Source organism: Peromyscus leucopus, chromosome 1, assembly GCF_004664715.2.
Source record: "Peromyscus leucopus breed LL Stock chromosome 1, UCI_PerLeu_2.1, whole genome shotgun sequence".
In the NCBI taxonomy this organism is placed as follows: Eukaryota; Metazoa; Chordata; class Mammalia; order Rodentia; family Cricetidae; genus Peromyscus; species Peromyscus leucopus.
In genome coordinates this window covers 10,356,658-10,371,806 of record NC_051063.1, presented here as the reverse complement: position 1 = coordinate 10,371,806, position 15,149 = coordinate 10,356,658, and the positions used below count along the sequence as shown (strand labels likewise).

Sequence of the window (15,149 nt, the reverse complement as noted above, 5' to 3'; positions counted from 1 at the left end):
TCTGAAAACAGTAGTAAACTGAAAGCAAGTCATAGGGTTACCACCACCCACACTTCCCCACCCTCAACCCTCAGTTATTTCCGTGCCCCCCCCCCAACCTTTGGTGGATGGTGTTTCCAGCATGAATGTGAATCTGGTTCATCTCTCTCATCTTGAATAAAGGAATTGCTTCCACCAGTTGAATATTTAAGCATTAATTCAACTCTTAATGTATAAAGGGTTGTGACCAAGTATATTCATGAAAAAAAAAATCTTTATAAGGAATCAGTAAGTAGTGCCTACTTTATTGTATTTTGGTGCATACTATTTAGTGTGCTGAAAAAATGGAAAATTGCTCAAAAGAAGACAAAACTGAAGGTGAGGCTGAAAGTTTGATAACTATGACTATAATTCACAAAAGAATTACATTCGACATACTCCTTTGTAGATGAATGAAGTCAGAGCTCACCAGTTAACAAGAAAATTAAAAGTAGAGTCAATAATAACTTACTAAGTGGATGTGGAAGTTAGTGTAGAGGGTACAGGAGATACTAATTTTTTTTAACTATAATACTTATAAAATTCTACTTGTTAATGCAATTCACTGAGAAAAGACAGAACAAAAAAAAACTGTACACTGGCAGTACTGGTTTCTGTGAAGTACAGAATATAAAAATAAATATAATGAGAGATCTAAAGATACCTAGAAGAAAATTGATTATATATTCTGCATATTAAAAGAAAGATCTTGTTTAAATTCTTAGCTATGAAAGTTTAGTAATACAGGACTAGTCCTCGAGTTTGTTGGAATAGGTAATAATATTAAATAAGATTTTAGACTGACGCATGTGGGAAAGAACGGTGAGGAGTGCAGACATGTAAGAAATTTGCATAAGAGGAGCCTTTAGAAGTGAGTCAGCAAGGCCAGGGAGGTGGCTTAGCAGGTAAAGCCTCTTACCTCCAAGCCTTGAGTTCTATACATGGGACCTGCATGGTGGAAGGAGAGAATCAACTCCCCTGTGCTACCCTCTGACACTGAGGAGGCCTGTGACAGTTGTGTTTTCTCCCTCATATGCAAACAAACAAACAAGAAAATTGCATTTGAAAATTTAAGAAATTAGTCTATGGTAGAAGAGAGAGGAGGGAAACTGGGAGACTGTATTGAGGTCTTGTTCTTAAACATGAATTCATAGTATTATAAGTTGTTTTTATCTAGTACTTATTTTGTATTGATAATTTAGCAGCTTTGATTTGAAGCAAAACTAAATTTTTGATAAGCAGGTATTACTGAAATTATGGGGACTGGACTTTAACAATTGAAAGTCATGTTGAAGGGTAATGAGATGTAGGAAATAAGACAAAGGCTTAGTGATATTATAAAAGAAAATAGAAATATTTGTAAAATGATTCAAACTGTCTAAAAAGATGAGTGCAGACAAGTTTTTGATGGATTGTATCGTAAGTAAAAGGTGATGAACTTGGGTTTTCTTATTCTTAAAATTTTGATAGAGTGGAGAACTACCCATCACTGCAAATTAAAATACTCTAAAAGGGAAAACAGCAACCACATAAAAGACATACTTCATTTGAGATGTAAAATGAAGAATGATGCACTTAGTGAAGAATCTAAAATAATTTGTCCACCTAAGTCTAGAAATTTTATAAATTACAGGGAAATTTAAGGAGACATTTTTGCATTATTTTTATTTAGTGCTTAGTTGTTAGAGATAGTATTATGTGGTATAATAGCTAGTCCTGAACTCATGTCAGTCCTCCTGCCTTCGCCTCCCAAAAGCTAAGATTGCAAGTAGACACCATCATATCCAGCAAAACATCCACTAATTATAAGTTAATTATTAGTTCTAGGTATACAGTAGTAACTCAAAACTAAAGGTATTACATTAACCAGGAGAGTTTAATCTAAAAGTCTTAATTTTTTAATTGCTTTCTTGGTTTAAAGAAATGGTAGATATAAAGTATGTGCAGATATGCATTCAAAATAGATTGATTATTTATATATCAATTTTTTTAGATAATTAAATTATAGTAGTGGTTTGTTTTATCTCCACAATAATTAAACTTTTTATGATATAAAAATTGCTAACTCTTAACTATCCATAGTTAACAATTAATTTATTATATTTGTTCTGGTTTATTTTATTTGGATATATATAATATAATTGTCCTTTAAATTTTGTGTCATAAATTCTTTTTTCCCTTAAATTCATACTTAAAATTCATATTTATTGTTATATGGGATTTTTATTTATTCGAGTTGCTTATAACAGGTTCAAATTAGGTATATGAATATTTGCCAATATTTTATTGAGTATTTTTGCATCAATGTCCTTGAGGAAGATTGGTCTGTAATTCTTTCTTGCATCTTTGTGTGGTTTGGGTATCAGGGTGACTGTAGCCTCATAAAAATAATTTGAAAACATTGTTTCTGTTTGTATTTTTATTAGCTTTCTTTGAAAGTCTGGAAGAATTCTGCCCTGAAGTCATATAGCCTTGGGCTTTTTTTTTTTTTTTTTTTGGGGGAGACTTTTAATGACTGCTTCTATTTCCTTAGGGGTTATAGGTTTATTTAAACTGTTTATCTGATTTTGATTTAATTTTGGTATGTGATACCTATCAAGAAATATGCCCTTTTTTTTTTTTTAATAGATTTTCCAGTTTTGTGGGGTACAGGTTTTTGAAATATGACCTGATGATTCTCTGGATTTGCTCATTGTCTGTTGTTATGTCTCCCTTTTCATTTCTGATTTTGTTGACTTGAATGCTCTCTCTCTCTGCCTTTTGGTTAATTTGGATAAGAGCTTGTTTATCTTGTTTTTTTTTTTTTTTTTTTTTTTTTTTTTTTTTTTTTTTTTTTTTTTCAAAGAACCAAGCCTTTGTTTCATTGATTCTTTGTATTGTTCTCTTTTGTTTCTGTTTCATTTATTTCAGTCCTCATTTTGGTTATTTCCTGGTGTTGATTCCTCCTGGGTGAGTTTGTGTCTTTTTGTTCCAGAGCTTTCAGGGGTGCTGTTAAGTCACTAGAGTGAGATTTCTCCATCTTCTTTATGTGGGCATTTATTGCTATGAATTTTCCTCTTAGCATTGCTTTCATAGTGTCCCATAAGTTTGAATATGTTGTACTTCCATTTTCATTGAATTCTAGGAAATATTTAATTTCTTACTTTATTTCTTCCTTGACCCTTTGGTGATTCATTTGGGCATTATCCGTTTCCAGGAGATTGTAGGCTTTCTGTAATTTTTGTTGTTGTTGAAATCTAACTTCAAGCCATGGTGGTCCGATAAAATGCAAGAGCTTATTCCAATTTTTTTGTATCTGTTGAGATTTGCTTTGTGATTGAGCATATGGTTAATTTTCAAGAAGGTTCCATGGGGTACTGAGAAGAAGGTATATCCTTTTTTTGTTAGGGTGGAATGTTCTGTAGATATCTATTAGGTCCATTTGAGTCATAACTTCTGTTAAGTCCCTTATTTCTGCGTTAAGTTTTAGTCTGGCAGACCTATCCATTGGTGAGAGTGGGGTGTTGAAATCTCCCACTACTAGTGTGTGGGGTTTGATGTGTGATTTAAGCTTTAGTAATGTTTCTTTTACAAATATGAGTGCCCTTGTATTTGGGTCATAGTCATAAATGTTCAGAATTGAGACTTCATCTTGGTGGATTTTCCCTGTGATAAGTATGTAATGTCCTTCCTTATCTCTTTTGATTGATTTTAGTTTGAAGTCTATTTTATTAGATATTAGGATAGCTACACCAGCTTGCTTCTTAAGTCCATTTGTGATTGGAAAGTCTTTTCCCAGCCTTTTACTCTGAGATAGTGTCTGTCTTTAAAGTTGAGGTGTGTTTCTTGTATGCAGCAGAAGGTTGGATCCTGTTTTTGTATCCGTTCTGTCAGCCTGTGTCTTTTTATAGGTGAATTAAGACCATTGATATTAATGGATGTCAATGACTAGTGATTGTTAATTCCTGTTATTTTTTTTTGTTGGTATTGTGTGTTTCTCTTCTTTGGTATTTGCTGGTGTGGGATTATCTATTGCCTGTATTTTCATGGGTGCATTTAAGTTACTTAGGTTGGATTTTTCCTTCTAGTGCTTTCTGTAGGGCTGGATTTGTGGATAGGTGTTGTTTAAATCTGGTTTTATCATGAGATCGTATATGGCGATTGAGAGTTTTGTTGGATATAATAGTCTGGGTTGGCATCTATGGAGTCTTAGTATCTGTGTAACATCTGTCCAGGACCTTCTAGCTTTCAGAGTCTCCATTGAGAAATCAGGTGTTATTCTGATGTGTCTGCCTTTATATGTTACTTGGCCTATTTCCTTTGCAACTCTTAATATTTTGTTTTTATTCTGTATGTTTAGTGGTTTGATTATTATGTGGCGAGGGGACTTTTTTTGGATCTAGTCTATTTGGTGTTCTGAAAGCTTCTTGTACCTTCATAGGCATTTCCTTCTTTAGGTTGGGAAAGTTTTCTTCTATGATTTTGTTGAATATATTTTTTGTGCCTTTGAGTTGGTATTCTCCTCCTTCTGTCCCTATTCTTAGGTTTGATCTTTTTATGGCGTCCCAAATTTCCTTGATGTTTTGTGTTATGACTTTTTTGGCTTTAATGTTTTCGTTGACTGACAAATCTATTTACTCTATCACATCTTCAATGCCAGAGATTCACTCTTCCATCTCTTGCCTTCTGTTGGTTATGCTTGCATCTGTAGTTCCTGTTCGCTTACTGAGAAGTTCCATTTCCTGCATTCCCACAGTTTGTGTCTTCTTTATTGCCTCTGTTTCAGTTTTCAAATCTTGAACTGTTTCATTCACCCGTTCAATTGCTTTTTCTTGGCTTTCTTTAAGGGATTTATTGATTTCTTCCAATTTTTTGTTTGTCTTTTCTTCGAATTCTTTAGAGGAAATTTTCATTTCCTCTTTAAAGACCTCTACTATCTTCTTAAAGTCATTTTTAAGGTTGATTTCTTCTGCTTTGGGATGTTCAGGACTTGCTGATGTAGCACCACTAGGTTCTGATGCTGCCATATTGGTCTTTATGTTGTTGACTGTATTTTTGCACTGGCTTCTACCTATCTCTTCCTCCACTCCATGCAAGTGGTGTCTGTGTCTGAGGGAGCTTCTTTTGGTCCAATTGATATTCTTGGTCTAATGGGAGCTCTTGGTCTAATCCGGACTCTTGTTCCAGTCGGTGCTGGTGGATTCTGTGTCTCAGGGAGCAGATCTTAGTCCAGTGGGCACCAGTGGGCTCTGTCTCAGGGAGCAGCTATTCCTAATTGGTGCAGGGTGGGACCTGTCTTCTGGGCCAGGGGGAAGAGGCATCTGGTGGGTCCCTGGGGCTCCAGTGGCTTTGGGGGAGGGGCACCGAATGTGCCCCGTTGGCCTAGTGGCTAGGGACCTGGTCTGCCCTGTCAGGAGATGGGTTCTTACCTGTTTTTAGTAGGTCCACGGTGAGCTTATGACTCCACTGGTTGGTGGTATGACTCATTTTCTATAGTGTTTTTTTACTATATAGTTTTAAAAGCATCCTGTTCTTTAGTGTTTTTGCAAATCTATTTGACTTTGTTAGACACATTAGCTGATTCAGTTTCATTTTGCTGTATAAGTAACCATAATATTTTATCAGTACTTATATGATGGTCTCCCCAGTATTGAAGGATAAATCATTTCTGTAGAATGAGTTCTCAGAAATAGAATTATTCAGTTAGAGAAAAGAACCAGTTTTTCCTGAAATAAAGTAACTCGTATTTGAAAATTCAATTTAGTTTCTGTTTTATCAAACATAAAAACAAATAGCTTCATATTCATAAGTGCATATTTAATTTTTTAACTCTTACTATAAATATTTATTATATGGCATGTGCCAGCCGTCTCAGCTAAGTACTATGAAAATAACTAAGAACAAGCTACAAATAGACTTTTCCTTCATAGAACTTTCTGAGAATATAAAGAAAACTATAAAATTGTATGCACACGTACGGTGTGCATACAATCATGTAAGCTTACATACATATATAAATTTTTAAAAAATTAAACATATGCTATTAATATGTATCAAATATAACAATGAAAAGTTCCAGGTATTTGTGTATGTTTATAGGAGAACGTTTTGAGTAGTAACTAATAAGAAAATTTCTTCCAAATGAAGTAACCTTTTGACACCACAATTATATTTTTTTCTGTAGAGAAGAAATGTATCCAGAGATATTTGTGGTTTGTATTTCAGTGAAAAATAAAATTTTTAATATTAAGCTAATTAAATAACTTGTATATCCATGTGTAATACTTAGCCATTAATGTTTCATATCCATTTGTATTATAGCATTTCCCTGTTGGGTTTTAGATATCTTTACTCACTGCCATTAATTGGAAATTACAAGCATGTTTACTTATTTAAATGTGGTTTTACTCCATAAGCTGTTTATGAAATGGTTTCATAACCAAGTTTTCTGAGCAATCCCTTTTTATATCCATGTTTTCCTATTAATGAACTGATACCTAAAATTGAATGCATGTCTTCTTCATGTAGTTTAAAATTTTGAACCTTAGTAAAATATAAGGAATGTTCTTGCAGAGTAACCATTATTGTCACTTGAAGATTCAAAGGAAGCTCCTGTGGTCAATTACATTGTCCTTGAAGGAATTCAGTGATCTACTCCTTTTCAGTTTTGCCATAATAACCATTTGGAAAGGCAAATATGCTTCATCTTTGTGTGAAGTTTTTTATATTCAGCTATTTTGATCCACACATAGAGAAATTTTATATGGTGCAACTTAGTTTCTTATAAAGTAGTATAGTGTTCTGCTATATATGAATTATTATAAAGTGTTTTTATAACAAGTTCTTGTGTGTTTGTTTACCTATGTTATTGAGGTAATTTTATACAACTTAGTGGTTTTGACCTTTCACTGTTTGTAAATCCTATGTTTAAGTAGTACTTCTCTATGATATGTAACAGTTTACTTTAGAGAAATTCACCTAGGTGTTTAGTAAGATATTTCATTTTGATATGTACTTTTATTTTTCTCTTCACACAAACAAGTTGCTGATGTCTTCTATTTAATGAAGAATGATACATTAAAGTTAACCATACATCTGTGTTTTCCTGCCTGAATGTATACAAAACAGTTAAAAACAATTTATATTTTCCAATAGGTCTCAGTTTATGAATGATGCATACCAGGAAGTACTAGACCTGCTACTACCTTTGAACCTGGAAGTGATTGTTGAACGCAACTTATCCTGGGAATGGTACAAGGAAGTTCCTTGTTTTAATGTAAAAGGCCAGCTAAAACCCATGGAGGTAGTATTTTCATGGATTTTTGATTTCTCTTACAGCTGACAGTATTAGCTTAGAATTTAAGAATAATCAGGTTGATCAGAATTTAAATAGTAGCTTGGGAACTAGAATTCATTTAATTTACTCCATTCATTCTCTATCAGATATTTGAATGCTTGCTGTGTGTTAATCTTTATACTAGATATTAAAGATACAGTGACAGAAAAGCTATGATGTCTCTGTCTTCATGAGAATTACCACCATGAACTGGGTTCATGATGAAGGTAGTCTAGAATATGTGATAGATAGCAAGGAAGTAAAGAAGGTCTGGGGAAACAACTTGGTATAATTATGAGAATTATAGTTTTATTCCCTAGATCCCATGTTTAAAAAAAACGCTGAGCAAGTGCTGTAATCTCAGCATTGAGTAGGTAGAGACCATACTCCTGGGTAAACTGGCTGATTCAGAAGTTCTAGGTTCAGTTGTAAATAAAGAAGAGGCCTGTAGTTGATTGTTTTTACTCTTTTGACTCTTTACTCTTTGGGGGCCTGCCACCCACCTCCCAAATAATCACACATGGAGACTTACTCTGACTTATGAATACCCGGTCCTTAACTTGGCTTATATCTAGCCAGCTTTTCTTAATTTAAATTATCTCAAATACCCTTTGCCTCTGGGCTTTTGATCTTTCTCTATTCTATATACCTTTCTTTACTTCTTACTCCATGGCTTGCTATTTAGCCAGGTGGTTTTTCTCTCTCCTCTTCTTTCTCTTGCTCTTCGATGTTCTCCCAGATTTTTGCTCCTATGTATTCTCTCTGCCTGCCAGCCATGCCTATCCTTTCTCCTGCCTAGCTATTGGTTGTTTAGCTCTTTATTAGACCAATCAGGCATTTTAGACAGACAAAGTAACATAGCTTCACAGAGTTAAATCAATACAACAGAAAAGATTGCAACATATCTTTGCGTCATTAAATGTTCCACAGCATAAACAAATGTAGCATATCTTCAACTAATATTGCTCAAAAGAGAACATTTAAGACACCTAATATCAACTTTGGGGCTCCATATATACATGTGGACATGTACGTATATATACATGTATACCATACAACATAGAAAAAATAGACATTTAACTAAAATAGTTGTAATTTGTAATACATTATATGAAGGAAATATATTCTAGTTGGTAGATATATTAGACAAGAATTTATTGAAAAGTCTATACTTGCAAAATAAACTGAGGAATCATTGGTGATATTTAATACTATTGTAATATATGAAATGCCTCAGCAGGGTTGGGGATTTAGCTCAGTGGTAGAGCGATTGCCTAGCAAGTGCAAGGCCCTGGGTTCAGTCCTCAGCTCTGGAAAAAAAAAAGAAATGCCTTAGCAAAGGAAGAGAAAGTTCTAGAATAAAGAAGTTGATGGTAGATCACCTCACTTTACTTTCAAATTGGTTGACACTGCTTCACTCTAATAAAATATCCATAAATTCATATTTTTCCCTGTGGAACAAATGGGAATCAAAACTATTGCAAGTTTTGCTGAAGTGATAGCAATATACAGTCTGGAACTTTTAAGAAACATACTTAAGTTTACTCTGCTCTCTCAACCTACATCTTCACTTTCTATTTAGTTTTTATTCAGAAAAACATTTTAGAAATTTTAGACTTTTAAGTCAAAATTATATTAAGATCTTAGAACATGCCAACTAAAATTCTTTAAGATTTTAGCATGTATGAGTGCTTTAACTTAAGTGGTTGAAGAGGGAAGTTTTAAGGTAAATAGTTAAGTCTCTATGCTGGTAAGACAACCAATAGAAGCTTGTAAGTAACATATGCCACCTGCCGGGGGGGGGGTGTGCGGGGAATTTATGCTCTTGGATCAGTTATAAGCAGAGTTTTGTGGTGCAGAGGATTGCTGAATTCCTTTACTCTTTCCCTGGAAGAATCCACATAGGATGATGAGATGGTGCTACATACTGCCTGTAAATAACTGGTAGTCCTCTGGAAGAGACTGATGAAGAAAATGAATCCTCCCTCTTCCCTAATTCACCAGGTCATTTATCCACTATTGTAGTACACACCAGAACAGATATATTTAAATTGCTACCCCATGGATCTTGAGTATCATAGAAGATAGAATTGAATCTGTTAATCTAATGCATATATACCACTTACTTCAATTTATGAGTTTTCAGCTTGTAGTATTCTTTTAGGGCTATATTCACAGCTTGCTCTGACATGTGGGAGACACAGATCAGCAGTCCTAAGGTTCTTACAGTCCTTCGAGCATATCTGTCTGGTTTCTTCACAAGTATATAGAATGATGAATAATATCAGTATTTGATGGGTTGTAGCAGGGTCCTTGCTGTTGTTCCCTTTGCGGGTGGGGGCCAAGTAGGCACAGAGTCAAACCACACAGACTCCTGGAGAATGTCCAAACAACAAGCTCAGTTTATTCAGGAAGAGGCAAGCCTTATATACCCTCCACCCCACCCTGGGGGGGGGGGTTCTGATGAATATGCATCAGCTGGTATGACATGGCTGCCTCTCATTGGTCCAGGTCATCTCCAGGTCATGTTTCAGCTGCTGTTGCTAAGACCATCAGGCAGACCCAGGCTGCCTCTCAGAAAGTATCTTTTTTACTTGTTTGGGCCTTCTGACCCTCAAGCCAGTTAGGGATGAGTCATACCACATATATTTAATAGATTATACTATTTAAGAGATGTAGTTTGTAATTGTACTATTTATAATTGTTGCTTTATAGTAGTCAGAAATTAAGTGTTGTACTAGAAAAATGAGTGCAAGTTTACAAGCATAGACTGTATGAATAGGTACATGTGGACTTTTTGAAACGTAGATTATATCTTTGAAGTTCAACAGTTAAATTTTCTGAGATTAAAATTGCCTCATTTGAAAATAGAAATTAAACATTTGACAGCTTTAGAAGTGAGCAAAAATTAGTTAAGAAATAATTAAAATGAGTAAAGATCCCTATAATCCATGTTAAAAAGTGTTTGTAATATCAGAAGTAGATCCTGGTGATCCAAGGTTCAGTGAGACCTTGTCTCAAAAAAAAAATGTATAAACTGATAAAGCAAGATATCTAATATTGATCTCTGTATGTATAAACACATTTATCCCCATCACACACACACACACACACACACACACACACACACACACACACACACGAATGAAATTTGCAGATCCTTTTTACATTGTGCTTTCATATTAGTTTTAGGTCTCCAGAGCACCAGAAACAATACAAAAGTATGTGAGTAAAGAGGTAATGTTTGATTGAAGGAATTAAAGCATAGGCTAGGAAATTCAAAATTGGCAGGATTAAGTCTCTAGAATATTTAAACAGAGGAAGTAGTGTAACAGGAATCTTAAATGGTCTTATTAATAAAAACAAACCCGGAGCCAGGTATTGAGGTGAACGCTGAAAAATCAGAAACAGAACAAGCCATAGCTAACCTCAGAACAGTGACCCAGGCACTTCACTTCAGTTGAGTAGATGAGGCCCACTCACATTGTGAAGAGTAATTGAGTTTGCTCACTCTTTTTGGGATTAAACATTAACCTAACCTTAAAAAAAGAACCTTTATAGAAACATCTTAAGTAATGTTTGACAAAATATTTATCTACTTAACCATGACAAAGCCAACATGACATACAGTTGTCTCTCATACCACTTAAGATAGGTCTTTGTTGTTGGTTTGATACTAGGTTCAAAACAGTTATAAAAGTAAGTGTCTTACCCTTTAGCTACAGCTTCTTATAAAATCAGGGTTGCATTCTTTATTTATAGGACTTTTGTGATGAACAAATAAAATATTTCATATAAATCATATTGTAAGCTCTATTTCATTACACAAATATACTTGTTTATTTTATATTTAAAATGATGTACCTCCTAATTAAAATCAAAGTGTAAATAGTTAAATGACTACATAGAAATGAAAATTCACTTTGAAACTTTAAAATGACTGAATTACATTACATAGTACATCCATAACAAATAGTTATTGACAATATCTGTATTTTATAAACTACTATTTATACTTGGTCTCCAGAAGACGTATATTCAGTCATTTAAAAATCTTTACAGTCTTAAAAATTGGCTTATAGAAAAACCAATGTTAATTTTTCTATGAGCCCAGGAAGTAGGACTTTTAAAAAACAAATCTTGGGGGCTGGAGAGATATGTCAGTGTTAAGAGCATTTTACACTTACAGAGGACCTAGAAATTCTCAGCACCCACATGACAGATTCTAACTGATTCTAACTCTAGTTCTAGGGAATCCGATGCTCTCTTCTGCCCTCTGCTGGAATCAGGCATTTCTGTGGTGCACAGACAAAACAGTCACACACATAATATAATTTTTTTAAGCAATCTTCTTCTTTTAGGTGTGTATTTTCTTTTTGTAAAATCTTACTTTGTTTTTAACAGTTCATTCTTAGTCAAGAAGATTTAACAACCATCTTTCAAACATTGTATGGCAATATATGGTATGGACGAGATGATTATGCCTCATCTTCTAGAAATAATGACCATGAGATCGTGACTAGTGGAGCTGCCAGTGTTTCCTACCATTCAGGAGGTGAGTGTTTAGCCTGTCTGGCTTTTTTCTCTGCTTTTATCTCTTGCCTCTCTGTTCCACAACTTTTTTCCCTCTAGTTCTTGGTAAAAGACTTAATAATTCTCTAATTAGCTAATCTCACTTGGACAATGATCTGTTTTTAGTGATTCTGCTGATTATGTATTGGATCAAAGTTCTTAGCCCAATTGTGACAAAAATTCTTAGGATTCTTGTATTTCTTCCCTATGAGTCCTTATTTTCAGTTGTATAGCTTATAATATGCTATAAAAAGATAACATATATATTGATATGTTAGGAATATCAAAATAGTAGAAGTGTGATAATAGGATCATCATTATAGATGATGAATTTTAACAAAAGTTGGAGAGTTGGATGGATGAAAATAATAGGGCGAATTATAATAGGAGAGAAACTCGTTCCAGTGTTGATAGTAAGGTGCTGTGTGAATGTGGCTGGTTCCAACTGCAGCACCAGCACATGGAGAGAGGGCTTAGTTAGGATGCTAGGTGATTTTCAGGTTCAAAAATAAACCTTTAATTTTTATAGGCAATCCCAAATCTGCCTCTCTTAAAATAAAATCTGATAATCCACAATGCCTGCTTCTCCAAAGCCTGAAATATTTCAGAGCTTTACTACTCAGAATCCTACACAAAAGTCAGTATAATATGAAACCCCATTCTCACTGGGTAGGATAATCAACTCCATCCTTTATTATTAATTATAAGTGGTTCAAAATGAGGTAAAGCAATAGAACACAAGAATGAAACAAAGATAATCAAAATGTGGATATTGAGTGAAAAAGAGGTGAAACACTGAGTAATAAAAGTAGGCCAACAAATAAAACAGGTATTTATTTTACAAGGACTTGATAATATTTGAAAATAGCAATTAAATGGATCCTGCCAGTACTGTCAACCTTCCCCTTCCAAAGACGAAAAAGAGTCCTTGGGAAAAAAATATAAATTACATGATTGCTGATTTTTTAAAAATAACAACTGTTAGAATGTAAGCATTCAATACTATGACCTGAAATATTAGCCTATAGTATAAAGAAAGAAAACAATAGAGATGGAAATGAAATAAAATTCAAAGTAGTGTTTCAGTTCAGAAGTTCCAGGACCAGTATACTATGGTTTTAATGGTAGAAATAACTGAGATAATGGAAGAAAAACTTGAAAGATGTAACTAGGTTTAACCCTCCACATTTATAAAGCCTGCTCTCAGCCATAGAGAACACACAGTTTCAAGCAAATCGAATAAACTAAGACTCATACATAAACACAATTTCTTAAAACATTAGGCCTAAAACTGGTAGATTTTTAAAATTTCAGAGAAAAACAGGCTACCTATTACAGACTTATAAAGAACTAGAAGGACAATTGATTTTTGTTATTGTTGCTTTTTCAGTAAACCTGGTGAACTAGGACCCGCTGGATTATAAAAGACAGAACAGTATTTCTAATTCTAAACAATGTGATTTTGAAGCTAGGATTCTATACATGGTAAAATATTACTCCCAAATGTAGAAACAACATAATTCTGTTTTAGTAACTCATAGTTTAGCCAAAGCCTTTCTGATCCTCTCCTAAAGAAATTATTCTAAAAATATATTCCAACAAGATAAATTAAGAATCAGGAAAGAAGAAACTATGATATCAAACAACAGTAGTAACCCAGAAGTAGCCCATTTAATAGGGATCCTAAAATTGTCCATATGATTAGGCTAGAAAGTCAGTTTCTTTGAAAAGGAATTCACAGTGCTTTATGGTTTTTGGCTTACAATGTTGGGTTATTACATTCACCTCACTCAGAATGAATGCTTGGGTGGTGGGGCCTAAGTGGAATAATGTCTTCAGAAAAAGAGACTCAGAGTGTTGCTTAGTGATAGAGTGCATACTTAGCACACACAAGACCCTGGCTTTGATCCCTAATAATGCAAAAAGGAAGAACAGGAAAAAGGATAGATTTCATAAAATATGTATAAAAAAAGCAACTACATATGTACATGATAGAGTAAAATAGCTTCTGTTCTTAAATATCTGCTGTAATGTGGTATAGGATGAAGTACACTAAAGTTTACATGATTTAGTATTAAGTTATTCACATGCCAAATAAGAGAACCTATTTGTATTGGAGAGATCTTAGTGAAGTTAGCAGAGGCAGTAGTATAATGAACTGTGACATAAGAACTGCAAATCACTTGATTGAAAACACACTGATTGATAGTACATGAAGAACTATGCATGGCAAACCCTTTGTAGATGGCCTCCTCTGAACAAAGGATCTCCTGTTTCCTCGAGCTCTTTTCTTGTCTCTGTCTGCTGAAAGTCACACAAGAGTGTGGGGAATGACAGAGAAAGACAGAGTAAATTTGAGTAAATAAGAAAATAAATATCACTAACTAGATCAAATAGGTGAAAAATGACAAAATTCTTAAATAGTTTTTAAGGGTCCTCAAGGTGGTCTAGTGGATAGATGCTTGCCAGACAAGCCCAGAAATCTGAGTTGACCCAAGTTCAGTGCACAGAAACTAACATGTGCCCCATATATACAATAATGCCAAAAAAGTAGTTTTTTGTTTTGTTTTTTTGCTGGGCGGTGGTGGCGCACACCTTTAATCCCAGCACTCGGGAGGCAGAGGCAGGCGAATCTCTATGAGTTCGAGGCCAGCCTGGGCTACAGAGTGAGTTCCAGGAAAGGCGCAAAGCTACACAGGGAAACCCTGTCTCGAAAAACCAAAAAAAAAAAGTAGTTTTTATTGGGAAGTAATAAAATTGATAGTCCCTCAACAAGACTGGTTAAATGAGAGAGCACAAATTCTTAATGTCAGTTTTCAATAGAGTATTGTAGACCACAATCAGGAGAATGAGTAAATATGAATAACTTTATGAAACATAGATGAAATGTAGAAATGAAAAGAAAAGGGCTGGAGAGATGGCTCATTTGACTAAGAGCAATGGCTGCTCTTCCAGAGGATCTGAGTTCAATTCCCAGAACCCACATGACAAATCACAATTCTGTAATTCTAGTTCCAGGGAAACTAATTCCCTTTTCTTGCTCCCATGTGTACTGCATGTACATTGTACACAGACACACAGGCACAGCACTCATGCACATAAAATTAAATTAAAATAGATATTTTAAAGTATTTCATTAAATTATTTAGTTGATACATGTATATTTCATTTTATGTAAGTTTATCTAAGTTAATATAAATTACCTGACATAGTGGTACTTTTGTCTGGAGTTAGGTTAAGTGAG

The 15,149-nt window shown here is 34.3% G+C and overlaps 1 protein-coding gene across 4 annotated transcripts in view; it reads left to right on the top strand.

Annotated features, from left to right (window-relative positions):
• The window catches only part of Vps13a (vacuolar protein sorting 13 homolog A), a 221,886-nt gene that overhangs the window by 106,603 nt on the left and 100,134 nt on the right, over nt 1–15,149 (top strand). For all 4 annotated transcript variants that reach the window (XM_028874876.2, XM_028874875.2, XM_028874877.2 and 1 more), the window contains exons 34-35: nt 7,153–7,300; nt 11,738–11,888. In XM_028874876.2, coding sequence (XP_028730709.1) covers nt 7,153–7,300; nt 11,738–11,888 — 299 coding nt within the window. The remainder of the gene's footprint in view (nt 1–7,152; nt 7,301–11,737; nt 11,889–15,149) is intronic.